The 17,500-nt window shown below is 46.6% G+C and overlaps 1 protein-coding gene across 11 annotated transcripts in view; it reads right to left on the bottom strand.

Annotated features, from left to right (window-relative positions):
• LOC115396237 (uncharacterized) overlaps window positions 1-17,500 on the bottom strand; it is a 31,348-nt gene that overhangs the window by 5,162 nt on the left and 8,686 nt on the right. For 6 of the 11 annotated variants that reach the window (XM_030101981.1, XM_030101980.1, XM_030101978.1 and 3 more), the window contains exons 2-29: window positions 16,022-17,388; window positions 15,012-15,302; window positions 14,817-14,921; window positions 14,623-14,741; window positions 14,220-14,438; window positions 14,019-14,106; window positions 13,495-13,647; window positions 13,089-13,186; window positions 12,583-12,755; window positions 12,365-12,481; window positions 11,543-11,773; window positions 11,158-11,292; window positions 9,862-11,046; window positions 8,727-8,957; window positions 8,135-8,365; window positions 7,779-8,018; window positions 7,424-7,657; window positions 7,090-7,326; window positions 6,809-7,000; window positions 6,471-6,695; window positions 6,220-6,390; window positions 5,839-6,072; window positions 5,479-5,667; window positions 4,697-4,899; window positions 4,404-4,472; window positions 4,275-4,319; window positions 3,517-3,579; window positions 1,975-2,154 (exon numbers count right to left, since the gene is read on the bottom strand). In XM_030101981.1, the coding sequence (XP_029957841.1) occupies window positions 1,975-2,154; window positions 3,517-3,579; window positions 4,275-4,319; window positions 4,404-4,472; window positions 4,697-4,899; window positions 5,479-5,667; window positions 5,839-6,072; window positions 6,220-6,390; window positions 6,471-6,695; window positions 6,809-7,000; window positions 7,090-7,326; window positions 7,424-7,657; window positions 7,779-8,018; window positions 8,135-8,365; window positions 8,727-8,957; window positions 9,862-11,046; window positions 11,158-11,292; window positions 11,543-11,773; window positions 12,365-12,481; window positions 12,583-12,755; window positions 13,089-13,186; window positions 13,495-13,647; window positions 14,019-14,106; window positions 14,220-14,438; window positions 14,623-14,741; window positions 14,817-14,921; window positions 15,012-15,302; window positions 16,022-17,380 (7,017 nt within the window). In that variant the 5' untranslated portion in view covers window positions 17,381-17,388. Of the gene's footprint in view, window positions 1-162; window positions 311-1,974; window positions 2,155-3,516; window positions 3,580-4,274; window positions 4,320-4,403; window positions 4,473-4,696; window positions 4,900-5,478; window positions 5,668-5,838; window positions 6,073-6,219; window positions 6,391-6,470; window positions 6,696-6,808; window positions 7,001-7,089; window positions 7,327-7,423; window positions 7,658-7,778; window positions 8,019-8,134; window positions 8,366-8,726; window positions 8,958-9,861; window positions 11,047-11,157; window positions 11,293-11,542; window positions 11,774-12,364; window positions 12,482-12,582; window positions 12,756-13,088; window positions 13,187-13,494; window positions 13,648-14,018; window positions 14,107-14,219; window positions 14,439-14,622; window positions 14,742-14,816; window positions 14,922-15,011; window positions 15,303-16,021; window positions 17,389-17,500 lie in introns of those variants that run through there. The other 5 variants (XM_030101987.1, XM_030101977.1, XM_030101982.1 and 2 more) reach the window with 5 other exon arrangements.

Here is a 17,500-nt window from a genome sequence, read left to right as displayed (position 1 = left end):
CAGTGTGGAAAAAAAAGAAAAGGACCACAGTTCAATAGAGGCCTGAAAAAGAGTTCAGCTTCGCAGGTGGAGCAAAGGATGGGATGAAGGATGCTGGAATGATGTCGCAGAGGAGGCAAAAGAAGGAGAGCAGGAGAAGAAAAAAAAAAAAAAAAAAAAAAAAGCGAGAAGTTGATGGTTAGATGGACGGGGCGCGGTCTCCGCGGGGCACATTCACACCTGTGTGGGCTTTCCGCAGGGTCCAGACGGCCCCTCAGCTGCGCTTGGAGTAGAAGTCTAGCAGGGGGCCGCGAGGGAGGCGGATGACAAACTGAAGGGGAGGAGGAGGAGGGAACAGACATGAGAGAGAGGAACTCGGCGATGTGTGTCGTGAGCGACTGAGCTGCAGAACAGGATCATCAGCAGGCTTCATCTCAGTGGGAATCAGGTTTGGATGCTTTTCATTATCCAGAACATGGGAGCGTTAATGCTTACATGCATCGGTTTTTTTTCCTTCCCATGTCAAACACGTGTTACTTTTAAAAAAAAAAAAAAGAGAGAAAGTCATCCACACTGTGCACTCAGGGACAAATAAGTTGCATTAATTTTCACTTTTTTCAGAGTTTTTTTTTTTTTTTGTCAGTAGAAATTCTCTCTCAGAATAACAAACTGTTTATGTGACTGTTTACGTCAAACATCTGTTGGTCTTCATGCCTTCAGTGATCAGGTTACTGCGCTTCCATTACGCTAATGCATCCTGACAGTACGATGTGTGTTAAGGCTTTGCTTTTCCACCGTATAAGTGCTTTTGTGTCCGAGCACTGGTGAAAGCACTTGATGCGATGGGCATGCAAAGTGACTCTCTGTGGATTACATTTATTCCTGTGACAACAGCGTAACTAATTACAATTTTGCACTTCACTGAAAGGCTTTTATGCAGTAATCCGAACTGAAACCTTTATTGCCAATAATAATAATAATGCATTAGCTTGTGCTTCGACATCTGCGTTACTGTTTACTACAGAGGGAGATTAACTGCTGATACAACTGTGAATGAGGCCTTGTCTCTTTAGAGAAAATAACAAGCAATCCTTGGAGGAAGCAGCAGCCAAATAAAAATGTGAAAGCAGCATGAAAAGAAAATGAAGCAAAAGACAAAAGGTTCAGAGGATGAAAGGAAGCTCAATGACGAAGGAGGGACAGAGAAAAAGGAAAGAATAATTCTGTTTGGGGGGGGGGGGGGGGGGGGGGGGGGGTTTGAACGTGCAAAACCTCAAAAAAAGTGGTCATCTTTGTGTCATGCAGTAGGAAATAAAGTCAGGTCAGTCTGTCATGCAGTGCAGACGTCACGGCCGAGAGGCATCCAGTGCAGGTCAGACCGATCAAGATCACAGCAGTTCCTCCAAAAGATGCCTCGCACACAGCAGTCCGGTGTGTCAGGGAGCGAGAGTCACGGCCCGGCCCGACAGGCCTGACTGCGTTCTTCATACACATGCATGTGTTGCAGACCACATGCTGCAGCTTTGGAAACGACTGTGCGACATGCTACAAAATGATCAAACTCTCAGAGAGCAATCAACAACAGCAGAAAGACCCTAAGACCAGCTCTGATTTTTCTTTAAACTATTAGTTTAAGCTATAGAACTGAATATAAAATTGGCAGTAGAATTGTCTGCACATTAATCATGTTGAGAAAATTTGGACTATGTTTCCCCAACAAAGTTGTCTTATATGTCTTCCACAAATGTCTCAGAACTCACAAATTTAGCTCAAAACATTGTGTTTGCTTGACATTCTTGCAACACAAGCAAATTAACCATTCACTGTGATTCCAAGTGAAAACGGTTTCTAATAATTTGTGCGTTTTCTTGCATATGCGTCTCCAATTTGTCACAATCGGTTGAGATAGGGGCTTTCTGGAATGAAATCGAAATGCCCCCCTCACAGCTACCTCTAACTTGTAAGCGGATCTGTGAGTTCCCGTGCGACACTTACCCCGTCTGCACCGGCCAGCGGCTGACCGTTGATGCCCAGGGTGCGGAAAGGCGAGTGTGTGGACAGGCGCTTGTCCCACTCGCTGGGCCGGCTCTCCGGGACGGCCTCCATGAAGTTCCTCTTCAGCTCGCTGATGCTGGCGTGATGCTTGAGCAGGTCCTCCTGCGGCTTATCGAACTCCTGCACGGAGGAAAGGCCGGGAGGGAGGAGACGGTGTGGAGTGTGGGGGTGCAGATTGTGGATGGAGGAGGGCAACAAAGATAAAAAAGGGAGAAGGGACACAATGGACGGGCAAAATATACAAAGTGAGGGTTTGTTGGGAGTGTGAAAGGGAAGTTAAAGGATAAAATAGGAGAAAGGGGAAGATTAACAAACAGGAGAGAATAAAAAAAAAGAAAAAAAATCAGTCAGATTTTGCTGCTTTTTAGCTTCCTCGGAGGAATTTGAGCTGATCAAAGAAAACAAAACAAGCAGAAGCAGGATTAACAGCTGATTCTAAGGAAACACAAATTAAAGGGGTCCTTTAGTCTATTTGTTTAGACTATGTGGTTTCTTTACAGATGATCAGCGACTCCTTCTTTAAAATGCAGCTTATGAGAGCGGAAGGAAGGAGTCAGTGCCATGATTTATCAAAAGTAGATTATTATCTGGGCGGAAGCTCAAAACTAAACAGCAGAGAGTTAAGGGTCCGTTTCACTGCAGTGAAACATGTTAAGAAAGAGAAAAACAGGCTGCAAATCAAAGAGCAGGAGAGGCGATGACGGCAGACATGGGTCGGGCTGTTGAAGATGAAGCCTTCGTACAGATGGAAACCTGTTCATTTAGGATAAATGAACAAAAGCAACAGTAGAAGCACCGATTTGGCAACAATTAGCACCAAGTTGATCTTTATATATTTAATTGGTATTGAGAGTCATATCAGGAGACGCACCGCGGCTCGGCTGCTAATCAAACCCATTGTGGTGCTAAAGAACAACTTAATGATAAGTGTTTCTCCAAAACGTCATTTCTTTCAAACATAACACAGCAGAGACGTATAATTAGATTGATTTTCATTTCTGTAGCCAAGAGAGACATTTGCATAATTACTGAGAAAGTGCGATGCATTGCTGACGAGTTAGAAGGATGAGACGGCGGTAAACAGCGCAGAAGCAGGAACAGGAGAATACTGATGATCTCCAAGTTAAATAAAACCGAGCTGTTGATGAACACTGGCATGAAAAAACAAACACATTCAGACTGTACTTGATTGGCTTTGACCTCAGTTCATCAATCAGGGTGCAGCATCCTTAACATGTACACCAGAGCGGCTTTTAACAAACCCGACCAGCATTCACATACATTTTGCTGGAAGCTCAACAGCACTCTCCTGAATCGACCTGGACTCGCACAGCGATCGTGTAACTCGACAGCCAGTTATTCAGGTTGATGCGGAAAATGTGAATCGTGCCCCGCATGCAAGCGTGATATTAAACAGCAGCCAGTGAGCCAAAGAGCAAGAAAATACAGCCGGAGACCGACGTCTCCGGAAGGGATACAAACCTCCAACATTAAAAGGCTATGTCTGACATAAATTGAGTCACCCTCAATTTTCTTAGCTCTTTTCTGTGAAAAATGAAAAGAACAAAAAAAGGGTGGTTTGTTTCAGTTTTCCTAGAGGCTGGCATCAGTCTGCCACAGGTTGGACATGCACACTATGACTACAGCGTTAATACAACACACAAATAGACTGCATGCAAAACGGTTTGATACTAAAATGACCACAGGGGCCAAAGTTGCACTATGACAACAAAGCAAGGGAATTACAGCTGACTTAAGATTTCTACTCTCGTAATGAAGAAAGAAACAAAGAGTGACGGCGACACAAATGTTGGTAAAACACAAGTTAGCATGCTTCTTTTTTCATAAAGTGCATCTATTCTATAAACATGCATTGTGTGCATTCCAGTTTTTACAACAGCAAGCAATGAGAGGAAATGAACACCTTGAAAACATTCAAACTACTAGAATATGTTAAAGATAGACTAAGGCAAGCAGATAGGCGTCATACTGAAGTGCTATAGCACTTTATTAAACACTAGTAACCCAGTGTTTGGATACGCTACCCATTATCACAGTCTACCTCTTAAGTAAACCGTGTGCATCGAACCTGTTGTGGATTTCATTTTAGACCTAGTTTTATGAAAGCACAACATGAGAAGAAGGTGAGATCGGCTGTTTCTTGGATGAGACGCTCTGAGTCGTCAGAATGAGGGTGGAGGAATGACTGCGGCTAACATGTACGGCGCTAAGACTCTGACCTTTCGCAATCGCACCACCTCCACGCTCGACATCTCAGACTCGTGCTACCCCAGGGAGGAGAGAGGGACACCGGTTAGCATCGGCTCCGGCGCGCACGTCTCTCATGCAAAGCGGCCAGAGGAACCAACCTGAACGTCCCCATTGATGGTGGAGATCACTGACGAGTCTACTTCTCTCTGGGATCTCCAAGCTGCCGACTACAGCAGCAAGAGAGACACAGTTCATATTCAGACACACTGGGCGGGATTTCTGCTCACTGCTGGAGCCTTTTTTTCCCCTTCTGATCCATTTATAATATAAGTTTTCGGTTTATCATAAAGTAAACAATAATACTGAATCATCTCCACGATGACGTCAGTTAAAACTAGTCCCAGTATAAAACAATTAAAAAAAACCCCAAAAAAACAGTAACATTGAGCACCTTGGCCTCCGCCTCGCCTTTAGACGGCTCCACTGCTTCCACTGTGACCTCCAGCTTTCGCTCCTCCTGGCGGCTGGTCTTGATCGGAGTCGAGGTCTGTGGCTGGTCGAAGGGGGCCATGGGGATGCCGGCCTCCATCAGGGCTGCCTGGGAGAAGACCGGAGCGCTGACGGGACGCGTGCCCCTCTGTGTGCTCACAGCAACTGCAGGAAAAATGCAGAAAGAATGGAAATGAATGAGAGGAAATACGCTTCAGGATGCACTGCTCTGTGGAAGGATCACCTCAGAGAAACGGCACAGCGGCACACATTATCACTCCAAACGAGGCGGCGCTATCATACTTACAGGATTTACTCTCCGTGTCAAAATGTGAATGTCTGGAGCGTATACTCTACCTGATTCGATTCCTTGTGTTTGAAAAAGCTTTGCACACATCAGAGCACGAGGCGAGCCGCACGTCTATGTCGGCAAAAGCGGAGTGAATAACAAGCAAGTTTTATTTTCTCACAAGATCCAGCAGCGAGATGATGTTAGGCTCCAAGAAGCAACAAGTTAAATGAAGCGGAACTTGTGAAATGTTGATAACATGGAATCCATATTCGCTCAGGTCTGCAAACCGCTGGGAAATCCGAGCTTCTTGAACAACGGCGAAAGCAGAGACTTGCGACAAGAAGCCAGAGTGTCTACAAATCTGCAAATGTTAGTCTTGAAGCGATGAGAGTGCGACGTGTGAGTTGTTCGTCTGCGAGGAATAAAATCAACCTGGAAAAGAATGAGGATACCTGACTCTTTGAGGTCTACATCTAGCAGTGTGAACCAGTCATCACTGACGTGCGTGTAAGTGAGCGGACGTCTTTCTTCCAGGATGCGTTTCTCAAACTGCGGCCTCCTCTCAGACACAGTGATCCTTGATTTGGCCGCAGCTGGAGCTCTGACCTCCGCTGGGAAGCGGACACGCTGGGGCACAGCAACTAATGCAAACATAAACAGGTGTTAATGTGGGAATGCAACAACATTTTTCAAAGTATGGATTTTTCCCACTAAACTCATAACACTGTGTTGAATCACATTTTCATGATGGAATTTTAGAAAATCAACTCAAAAAAAATGTTTCGGTGTGACAAAGTTATAATGGAATATACCTGATTTCTTCGGGGCCGCATCGAAAAGAACAAACCAGTCATCGTCCACCTGTCTGACTGCTGGGCGTGGTTTCTGCCGCACCACAGCCTCCTGCCGCACCACAGCCTCCTGCCGCCATGTCTGCTTCACTACTGTAACCCTCTGCTGCACTCTCTGCTCAGAGACTGCAAGCCGCTGCACTCCAGCAGCTGGTGTTACTCCAGAAAACACACGAAGCGGTTTGTCCACGGGCACTGACAGGGGACACACACACACACACAGCGGCTACAATTAAACTTTTGCCAATCAGCTAATATTCAAGGTTTATTTTACCTGTGTCTAAAAAAAAATCAAAACACTCTCACACAGACATCATGTTTCACAGCCAAACGGCAGTATACCTGATGTCTTTGCTGTAACATCTAGGAGCTCAAACCAGTCATCATCCACTCTTCTTGGCTGTACTGGTTTAACCTCCACCAGCTTCACCGGCGGCCTCACGTCCTCCATGATGAGTTTTGGTTTCGGCTCAGCGGGAGCAGCTGCCTCAACAACACGCTTGACCACAGGAACTGATGTATAAACATGAAGGTGAATCAATCCGGGGCAAACCATTCAGCACAGAGTGAGCAGATCAGCTGATGAAAACTACCTGGAGGCATGACGACAGGCTTTTTCTGGACGGGGTCGAAAAGCAGGAACCAATCGTCTCCTCCCACTCGCTCCGATTTTTGGCTCGGTCTAATTTCAGACGAGCTTGTCCTGTCTTGCCTGCTTTCCTCAGTAATTATCACCTTCTCCCATGTTCTAGTCTCTGTGGTTGTCACTTTAGCCTCAAACATCCTCTTCACATCCGGAATAATCGTAACTGGAGCAACTGGCAAAAACAGAAAAGAGTCCAAGAGTCTTATTGATGCATCCTATGAACAACCCATCGGCACGATTCTTGAGTGAATTCTAATGTTTTGCAAATTATTATTATTTTAATACCTGATGGTTTGATGACTGCCTTCTCACGGACGACGTCTAACAGCACAAACCAGTCATCCTCCCTCTCTGGCAGTGGCTGTGGCGAAGGCCGAGCTGGGATCACTTCGGCTTCAGTCTGAATCAACTTTTGCTTCTCAACCTTCACTTCAACTGGAATATCTGGATAGAGTTTTGTGCGTGGCAGCACAGAAACTGAAAAAGAATTCGTAAATCAAGTTGGGCTACAGATTGTTGCCTTTGGGGTGATGATTTATAATCAAGTGACAGAAGGCTGTAGGTACCTGGGGGCACATAGGAAGTCTCTCTGGGAGCAGCATCAAGAAGCAGAAACCAGTCATCCTCCCTCTCCCTCACAGGCTGGACGACTTCTGGCTGCGTTATAATCTGCTTAACAGACTTCTCCCGCTCTGTCTGTACCACAGTGTCTTCAACTACCACCTCCGTGATGGACTCTACTGCTTTTATTTCAGTCACAGTAGAAATGGTCTCTCTCGGACGGACGTCAGCCTGGGAAACTACTGCGAAGCACAATCGAAGAGTACTGTGACGCACTGAGAAAAATAAGCACGGAGGTCTCGAGACCAACTGAAATAGAGGTTCCAGACGGTGCAGTACCTGGTGGCACAAAGGATGGCGTTCTCAGAGGAACATCGAGCAGCACAAACCAGTCATCTTCTCTGGCCGGCACTCCCTGTTGCACCGCCACTATCGACTCTTTACTTGGAAGTTTCTCCATTTCAGTGTCTCCGACAAGCAATTCCACCTTTTCTTCTCTCCGCAAAACAGTTGCTACCTCAGTCAGAGACACGCCTTCGTCTGAAGACGCTTGACTACGTTCTGCAACAACAACTAAAACAGAAAGAGATATAAACCTTTAACGGGCAGCACACGCACGGCAAGAGAAGCGTCAAGTGCAGAGCTAAACCACGACTGCTTGCTGCAGGGCAGCGCGGGCGAGGCTTGCCAATACCTGGGACATACGAAGTTTCTCTGGGAAGAAGATCCAACAACACAAACCAGTCATCTTCTCTGTCCATCACGGGCTCTGGTGGAACCTCTTGCCGATATCTTGTGGCCTCTTTTACGGTTTCTCTCTCTACTATTACTGCTTTTTCCTTGCTGTCTTCATCTTCTGTAACTTGAGCTTCTGGAACTTGAACCACATCTTCTGAAACCTCTTCAACCACCTGAACTTTTTCCTCCACAGCAACTGATGAGCAGAGTCAGGATAGAAGCTTTTTTTTTCCACCATCAGAAGCAGTGAGCGAGCAAGCACAAAGTAAAGCACAAGCAGCCCAGAAATGGATTTGAAGAGAGCAGCAGTACCTGGCGGTACGTAGGATGTTTCTCTGGGAAGAAGCTCCAGTAACACAAACCAGTCGTCCTCTCTGTCCGTCACTGGCTGCTGAGGGATTTCTTGCAGATACATCGGTGTCTCCTCTACTGCTTCTCTCTCTTCAATTACCAACAATTCTTCTTTGGTGTCTTCAGGTTCTGCAGCTTCAACTTGGGAGAAGGAAGCGTCTTCATCCATCTGGACTCGTTCCTCCACCGCAACTTATAAGATAGATTTTTTTTGAAGGGGGCGTCAGAAGCAGCAATGTGCATCTTCTTCATGAGCAAGCAAGCGCAAAAAAAAGCTGAAGAGGCCAGAAAATTGTGCTGAATAAAGCAGTATCTGCTGGTACATAAAGAAGATGCCTAGCTCCTTTTAACTATTCCTCTCATCATATCTTCATGTTCTTCAACGCAAACCACAGAAACAAATCCTTCCTCAATCCTCTCTTTTTAGGCCAACATGACTGATCGGTAAGTTTTGGAAAAGGTGGCACTTCAACCGTAAGCAAGCGAGCATCAAATAAAGCCAAAGTGAATGAAAACATGTTTTTATGAACAGAAAGAGATATGTGAGCAGTACCTGGTGGTACATAAGACGTTTCTCTTGGAATCACATCCAGGAGCACAAACCAGTCATCATCCCTCTCTGTGACGGTCGGTGGTTGAGGGATCTCTGGTGCGCGCCACACTTCCTCTTCTCTCATTTGCCCCTCCTCTACCTGAATCTCAGTTCTCACCACACGTTTCGTGATCTCAGTCTCTGACGTGAGATACTCGCCTTCCTCCGCCTGAGCACGTTCCACAGGGGTAACTAACCATGAGAAATGAGGGAGACGCATTAAATGTACTGTAACACGTGAGGTTTGTTTCAAGAGAAGCAAAGCACAATATGAGCAGGTTGTCCTCGCTTGAAAGGAAATGTTCGAGGTATTGATCCAAGTCCCTCCAGCACTAAAAACAATACAGAAGTTTCAATCAAATTTATTGGAGAAAGAAGAAGAAGCTATTTTTAAAGATTTTGAATTAAAAATGTAAGTGACACACACACACACACACACCCCTCCCCTTGATGTGGTATTGTCACTGTTGCTGTTTCTGTCACTGTACGCACTTTCTCCCTCTCGCTTTCCACTCAGGTCCGGTGGCCTCGTCAATAAATCAATAATGAATCAATGAAGTTTGCATCATGAAGAGTTTGTCAAATCATTCTTTTGCAAAGAGCAGATCTGTTCTGGCAACATGAGACGCTCAGATCGATCTCACTAAAGGGATAAGCTGCCAGGCAGCCAAAAAAAAAACAAAAAAAAAAAAACAGAAAAATAAAATTGCAACAAGAAAAAGTGGATGTTTATGAGCTACTGCTTCATAAAATGTGTGACTGCTATGATGATGTAAGGATACCTAATTTATACAAACTACCTTTAAAACATGAACTGACTAAGCTGGGAAGCGTCCTATGTGATTTCTGGAGCTATTGCTTTACTATTTCCACAGTGCATCATTTTGCAGTCATCAGTTTCAGCTGTCTGGAGGAACATGGAGAAGATTCATTTCGTTTATGGAGTTAGTGAAAATTTAATACAAGGAAACAAAAATAAATTTAGTTAATGAATATGTTACCGTCATGTCAAACAACATGACTTTTACTTCTTTGCCTCAATAGCGATGTGAGTATATTAGAAAGATTAGTCTCACTGCAAACCATAATACTGTACCTGGTGGTATGTAAACTGATTTGTATGGAGGTCGGTCAAAACGCAGGAACCACACATCTAAATCCTCCCCCTGATTCTCAGGCTGAAGCTGCTCCGTCTCCTCTCTCTGTGTCTTCTCTTCCAGTAAACCCGACTTCTCCTCTATGCTCTGTTTCTCAATCGTCCGCTCGGAGACGTTATATTGAATCTGCACATCTTCCGTACTTTCACCTCTCTGTCCTACAATCGCCACGCTCTTCTTCGTCGTCGTCTCAACCTTCTGGTACGTTACCACAGAAGTGGTGCCGACAACATCTGGAGAGCCAAACTTCTCGTTCACCTCTTCTTGCCATTTCCTTTCTATCTGGCGTAACCTCTCCCTCAAATTATCATCCAGCTGACTTCCATCCATCACCTCGTCTTTGCTCTCCGTCGTCTCAACCTTCTGGTACGTTACTACAGAAGTGGTGCCGACAACATCTGGAGAGCCAAACTTCTCCTTCACCTCTTCTTGCCATTTCCTTTCTATCTGGCGTAACCTCTCCCTCAAATTATCATCCAGCTGACTTCCATCCATCACCTCGTCTTTGCTCTCCGTCGTCTCAACCTTCTGGTACGTTACTACAGAAGTGGTGCCGACAACATCTGGAGAGCCAAACTTCTCCTTCACCTCTTCTTGCCATTCCCTTTCTATCTGGCGTAACCTCTCCCTCAAATTATCATCGAGCAGAGTTCCATCCATCACCTCGACTTTGCTCTCCTGTTTCACCGTCACCTCCTCGTCTTCAGGTAATAAGCCTTTCAAAAACACCTGTTTGATTTGTTCTTCCAGTTCATCTACGCCACCGTCTTCCATTCCTATTTCCCTCACAGATTTCCTCACCACCATTTCTGTCACAAGCTTCGCTTGCTGTTCCTCCTGCATGGCTCTCATTTCCTCTTTCAACTTTTCCACCTCTTCCTGGCCGAGTTCTCTCTCGATTACTTCCTGGAGTCTGGCTGCTTTTTCATCGACCTCCTGCAGCCTTTCCTCAAGGTCCCTCACCTCCCTCAGCTTCACCTCTAAAGCCTCTCCCTCTGCCATCCTGTCCACTATGGTGACGGTTTCCTGCAACCTCTCTATGACCTCCTGAGTGCTCAGCTCCTGTTCTGCAGAACGCACGACAGATTCCTCCTCCTGGAAGAAGAGCTGCTCAGCGGGAGAGACTGAGGAATAACAAGGGAAGTGACACAGTGAGCCAACAGACGGTTTCACTAGAAACGGTACAAGAGGATAAAATACCACAGGTCCGTGCAAATGCAGGCGAAGAAACTCACACGGAGGTTTTCCAACAGGCTCAAGGGAGGATGAGCTGAAGATTCGATCAAAGTAGAGAAACCAATCGTCTTGCTGCATCGTTGATGGTTGCAATAGCCGGTCCATAGAGCTCTTTTCAGACAAGCTTATTTGAGCTGACAACATCGGAAACACAACACATTTTTATACTGAACAAACACCCACAGATATCAAACTGCTAATGGCTGAAAAGACCGTTCTTTTTTTTTTTTTTTTTTTTTTAAATGGAGAATGCAGTGTTAATTTAGTAAATATTGATCACAGTAAATGGTCAAGACAAGATCTTGACTCTGGATCACAAACTGTTCACTGCTGGATGAGTCGAATGGAGGAAAAAGGAAGACAAACATTGTGCTGCGTTGATACCTGGCTGTTTCACAGAATCAAAAGGTGGGAGATAAGGAAAAGGAGGCTGGCGACGCAGGAGGGCAGACCACTCGTCCTCCGTCCTCGGCTGCTGCTCCCCAGTCAGCAGCTCCTCTCCTGTCTGGGTAGCGGTTTGAGAGCCGGCGCTCCCAGACTGTGTCACTGAGACTGTTCGAATGGACTGGCCCTCCTCCCAGGACTGAGAGAAAGCCTGCTGAGAAGCCCCTCTGGCTGCGAAGACATGACGAGGTGGTGGCGGTTATACGACCATTCAGCTGGAGCGATGACGACCACTGTGAACGCCTCACAGTGCTTCAAGCATGTTTTTACCAAGCGGGACGCCAAGCAGACTGTTGTGAGTCCAGTAAGACAATGTCAGTACGAGGAGGAGGAAAGGATGCCTGTCAGGCTGCAGGACGAGAGCAGGAGACGGAAGGAAAACTGTAAAACCTTCCAGTTTTTTTTTTTTTTTTTTTTTTAGTGGCAGTTGCTGGTGATGAGTGAGCCTGTCTGTCAGTCTGGAGGCGAAACCAACAAACTGCAAGCAAATGAAGCTCGTTGTCCAACTCACATCAAGCGCACGCTTATGAAAATGCCAAAAACTGATGAACAGCGGGTTCAAGCGCAGATGAGCCTGTTAGAAAATTCTTCTCATTTTATTTCTTCCACAGAGTCTCTAAGGTAGCGGATCCCGAAGAGCAGACTGGGCCAAAAGCAACATTTCCGAGGCTTCAAGCACAAGAACGCAAATGACTCACAAAAATGAGTGTGTTAAATCGTGCGGCAGGAGATTAGTGTGCAGGTCCTCACGCCAGCTGGTACCTGAGAGCTCAGGGGACGGCTGGGGTTTGTCAGAAGCCATCACCAGCGACCAGTCATCGACCTCAGACCTGGCTGATGCAGAAAGTCTCTGCAGAAACTGGAGTGTGTCTTCTCCAGCTGCAGGAGCGCAACACGTCAGAGAGGGGTCTGTGATGCCAAGTGCACGGTTTCCACACGGCTCCACACACACACACACACACACTCACACTCACACATACCTCCGTCCAGGTTGCGGGACAGCCTCTTGCTCGCGGAGCGCGTGAAGCGAGGAGCCGGCCGGTCGATCATGGAGCTGGCCTGGCGGGTCTGGGCCTGAGTGCGACCGCTGTATCTGAACTTGGAGCCCAGCACGAGGAAGCGGCGTGACGACGGAGGCTCCACGGTCGAAACCCTGAGCCAAAAGACACAGTTTTAAAGTGTTACAAAAGATTTAAAACAACCCCAAAGAAAGCGCATTCTTCCTGTCAAAATGTTGATGTTATGTAACAACCCTTCCAATGGTGTTTAGTTTGATCTTATTAAAGCAGACAAAACCTTTAAGGATTAATTCTAAGGTCAGGACCATGAGTGTGTAGCTCTTCCTCTGCGGCTTAAGCCTTTTATTGGCTCCTTGGCAGTTTAACCACGGCGACCACAGAGCCAATTATCCCGCGGAGAGCAGGAACCTGCGTATGACCTCTGTTGCCAGGCGGAGAAATGTCATTCAGACTCGAGACGTCTTTACCTGAAGAAGGTATGATGTTCAACGCAAACTTTCCACAGCTTCTTGGAGGCTTTGTAGTTGGGCAGCTTGAAGCCAATGGTGCTTTCATACTGCTCTTGCTGGAAGGAATAAAATTTAAAATTCAGTCAAATCTTAAATTATTTTGCTAACATCTGACACAAGTCAGAAAAGTAAAATAATACTGTGAGCCAACATCAACATTTCAAGATAGACTTAGAAACAGAAAATGTTTAAATGGGAATTAAATAAGCTCAAAGTATCACCAGAGAGAAATGAGTCCTTCAGTAAATCAGTGGATTCTTTAAGTTTTTTGTCTTTTTGTGTGTTCCGTGAAGATTTAACAGTAACTGATGATAAACTGGGTTAGTGAGGGGTTAACATGTTTTTTTGTTTTTTTTTAATTTACCTCAGACGGCCTGATTTTGATGAAGAAGCTGCTCCGTTTGTAAGAGATCTTGAGCACTTTAGGCCAGGGGAACCTGTTGATCCTCAGCTTGTCCTTGTAAACCATCAGCCCACTGGAGCAGACCCCCAGCGTGATGTCGACCCCGTCAAGATCCTGCAGGAAAAACACACAGGATGAGACAACATCGCGTTAGAGCACGGCAAACCGTCACCCTGCAGAGACAACAAACCGTCACTGGGAGGCAGACTTTCTTACACAATGAGGCCACGCCGTTTGAGGTCATGGGGTTTGAAACATTATTAATCTCTCCGGTTTTTTGAAAGGGGACTGACATCAATTTTGTAATTAATCCTCAACGCCACTGATGTAACACAAGCTAGACAAGCAACAGCAAATACGGCAAGTATTTTGAAAAACAAAGGAAATAAACTGACTTTGCTTTTCTTTTTCTTGCTCTCTCCTTTTTTTTTTTTTTCTTTTTTACAAATTCTCAAAAATGTGCATTTCATTAAAACAAATTTTACCTTGGCTTGGTGCAAGTCAACTCCATACATGGCAAGCTTCTTAGCGTTCTCCAGAAACAGCATATCTGCTTGGGCGGGACTCATTGACCTGGACACACACAGATAAGACGGACATGTTTTATCTGAACGTTTAAAGAGGTTAAGAAAATGAAGAAACTGTAAAAACTGTCACCACAGTTAAATCCAGTCTCCGGGAATCACCTGTATGTGCGGTGCAGCTCCATCACTTTCTCCTCCAGCTCTTTACTCTGCCCGGGCGCCAGGCTCAGATCTTTGACGTAGTCGGCTCCGTGGAGCTCTGGGTCGTACTCGCCCAGCTCAGACTGCGCCGTGTAGGAGCCCAGCAGGGACAGCGTGACGAAGGAGCAGGGGAGCACGCCACGCATGATGTCCTTCCTCAGCTGGAGGCAGAGAAAGTACCTGCAGAGGACGGAACGCAACAAAAAAACCCAACTTATTAAATTCAGCTGCTCATCCAGAGGGAAACGGCAGCAGCTGGGTACACTGAAGCATCCAGATGCACCGACGCACTCTTTTCTTTTCACTATCAAACGACACTGTCATCTGTCCCATTCTGAGCGGGTCAAACACCACAGACTCTCACCTGGTGAGGTCTTCAGTGAGCTGAGCAGGATCGGGAGGGTAAAACTTTGCGTTGAATGTAAACTCGTAGACAGCACCAGAAACCTGCTTCCGGATCTCTTTGGCGGGGTCCAACCATGTCTGAGGAAAATACGACTGGTTAACAACACATTTCTTCTGTGTCGCAGAGAGAGTCTGTTTGTTCGGCACGCCCACCTTGCTGGTTGGGGTTTCCCAGTTCGCCAGTCCGAAGTAGTCTTTCTCCAGCAGGTTGATGTGGTCACAGACCTTTGTGAAGAGCTCTTGTCCTTTAGCATGTTTCTAAAATACATGGAAACAGAGAGAGGGTTCACTAAGGTTGATTCTAGACCCACATTATTATTCAAAGAGGCGAGCAGTTTGGTCTCTTACATCGAGCTCGCACTCGAACTGAGCGTCGTCCAGTAAGGTGACTTTGCACTGCATGGTTTTCTGACGTTTGGAGCCTTTGGCTTCTTCACTCTTCTGTTCAGTCTTCTTCTCCTTTGCAGGCTTTCCTTTCTTTGCCTGCTCTGTCTTCTTTTCGTCTTGTTTAGCCTCTTCCTCCTTCGGCTCTGCAGGTTCTTCTGCCTGCTTCTCGTCTGTATCCTCCTTTGTCACCTCTTCGGCGACTTCAGGGTCCTTCTTCACTGCAGCTTCTGCTGTCGCCTCCTCCTGAGGGGGCTGGCAGAGGAAACGGCAAACACGGAGTGACAAAAGTTATTTGCTTTGTCAGTTATTTCTACATTTATAGCACATTCTGGAATTTTCTACCTTTATTTATATTTTGTAGTTTTTATTATGACTTGAGCTGCCAGTATAAACAACATAAACAAAAAGGTTTAAATCTAACTATAAATGCAAATTATAGTTCGAATTAACTTCTCATCCTCAATGAAAAAAGCAAATTCACTATCACTCTGAGGAAATGTGGATATTGCAGATACTGATAGCAGCTCTCAGCTCAGACCAGCTGAGTTAGTGTTGCTTCAGAGCAGCTGTGAGAACCAATCAGCAGAGACGCTGCAGCAGAGGGAGGTCTCCACATGATGAAAAATTCATTAACAGGAAGAAAAAACACGGCTTAGTGTACGCCGACACTGGGCCACATGAATCTGTGAGGAGGGCTTTGTCTATAACCTTGATTCGTAATGATGTTTTACTGACTTACATGGAGGGAGAGTCTATAAAACTACTGGAGATTTGGAATTATCTCTGCTCTGTTTGACATTTTATTCATAGTTTAGCTTGGAGCGTCACACGTCAAAGTCTGACGGAAGACGTCGGATGGATTGTGAACACCGGCTCACGTCGGTCTGAGACGTGCTTTTCTTTCATTCCTCATCCTCGTCTGCGTCCCGATGCCTTGCTCGAAGGCCCGCGGGCGACGTGGAGCCACTCACCTGCGCCTCGGCGCTGCTCACAGAGTGCTGGTCGGGAGTCGCCTCGACGTCTGGCTCGGTTTTCAGCTCGGGCTCCGGAGCAGCGATCGGTGCTTTCAACTTCTCCTCGCTCCCTTTCTCCTCCTTCTTTCCTTTGTTCTTCCCTTTCTCCTTTTTCTTCCCCTTCTCCTGCTGCTTCTCCTCCTTCTTCTCTTCCTCCTTTTCCTTCTCTTCTTTCTTCTTCAGCTCCTCTTTGCCCTTCTCCTCCTCTTTCTTTTTCGACTCCTCTTTTGGTTTCTCCTCTTCCTTCTTTTTTGCTTTTTCCTCCTTCACTTTCTCATCCTCCTTCTTTTTCGCCTTTTCTTCCTCTTTCTTTTTTGTCTTTTCAGCCTCCTTGGCTTTCTCCTCTTCTTTCTTCTTTGCTTTCTCCTCCTCTCGCTTTTTCACCCGTTCTTCTTCTTCTGCTTTCTTTTTCGCCTTCTCCTCTTCTCTCTTTTTGGCCCTTTCCTCTTCCTCTGCTTTCCTTCTGGATTTTTCCTCTTCCTTCTTTCTCACCTTGTCCTCCTTCTCTTTTTTCTTCGACTCTTTCTTTTTGTCTCCTTTCTCTTCCTCTTTCTTCCCAGCCTCTGCCTCTTTTCCTTTTACTTCAGCAGCAGCAGGCTCCTTCTTCTCTTCTTCCTTTGCTTCTGACTTCTCCTCCTCCTTTTCTACACTCTGCTGGGCCTTCTCCTTCTCCTTCTCTTTCTCCTTCTCCTCCTCCTCTTTCTTTTTTGACTTCTCCTCTTCCTTTTTACTTTCACTCACTTTAGCCTCATCTTTTTCTTCAGCTTTCTTCTTGGCCTCTTTCTTTTTCTTTTTACTGCCTTTTTTCTCAACTTTCTCCTCCACTTTCTGTTTTTCCTCCTTTTCTTCGACCTTTTCCTCCTTCTTCACCTCTTTGACCTCAGGTTTCTCCTCCTCTGGCTTCACCTCCTTCTCCTCAGTTTTCACCTCGTCTTTCTTCTCCTCTTCTGCCTTGTCAGGTTTCTCCTCCTTCTCTGCCTTTTCCTCCCTGGCCTTCTCTGCCTCGAAGCCCTCGCCCTCGGAGCACTGCGAGCGGCGTTTGAGGAAGGAGGAGAAGAGGCGGGAGAGGCCTTTCCCGGCGGAGGTCCTGGTGCGGGGCTTCAGCTGCTCCTCCTCGGGGGAGGCAGCAGCATCGGCGGGCCCAGGCTCCGCCGCCTTCTCCTGGGCCTTCTTGCTGGACTGCTCGCCCTCCGGCTCCGCTGCCGCCGCCGCCTCGGGCTTCTGCTTGCTCTCCGGCTCGGGTTCGGGCTCGGCGCCGCTGGCCTTCTGCTTGCCCTCGGTGTCGGCCTCACTCACAGCGCTCGCCTCTGTTGTCATGGTAGCCACTGGGAAGGAGAGCAGAAGGGAGTCAGAGACGGAGGAAAGGTCGCCGTGCTGCTCAGGGTGTGAGGGTGCGCTTCACGGCTATACTTGGTACACGGCAAACAGGATTAGGAG

Source organism: Salarias fasciatus, chromosome 11, assembly GCF_902148845.1.
Source record: "Salarias fasciatus chromosome 11, fSalaFa1.1, whole genome shotgun sequence".
Lineage (NCBI taxonomy): Eukaryota > Metazoa > Chordata > Actinopteri > Blenniiformes > Blenniidae > Salarias > Salarias fasciatus.
The sequence above is the reverse complement of the archived record's forward strand: the minus strand, read 5'-3'. Positions and strand labels throughout refer to the sequence as shown.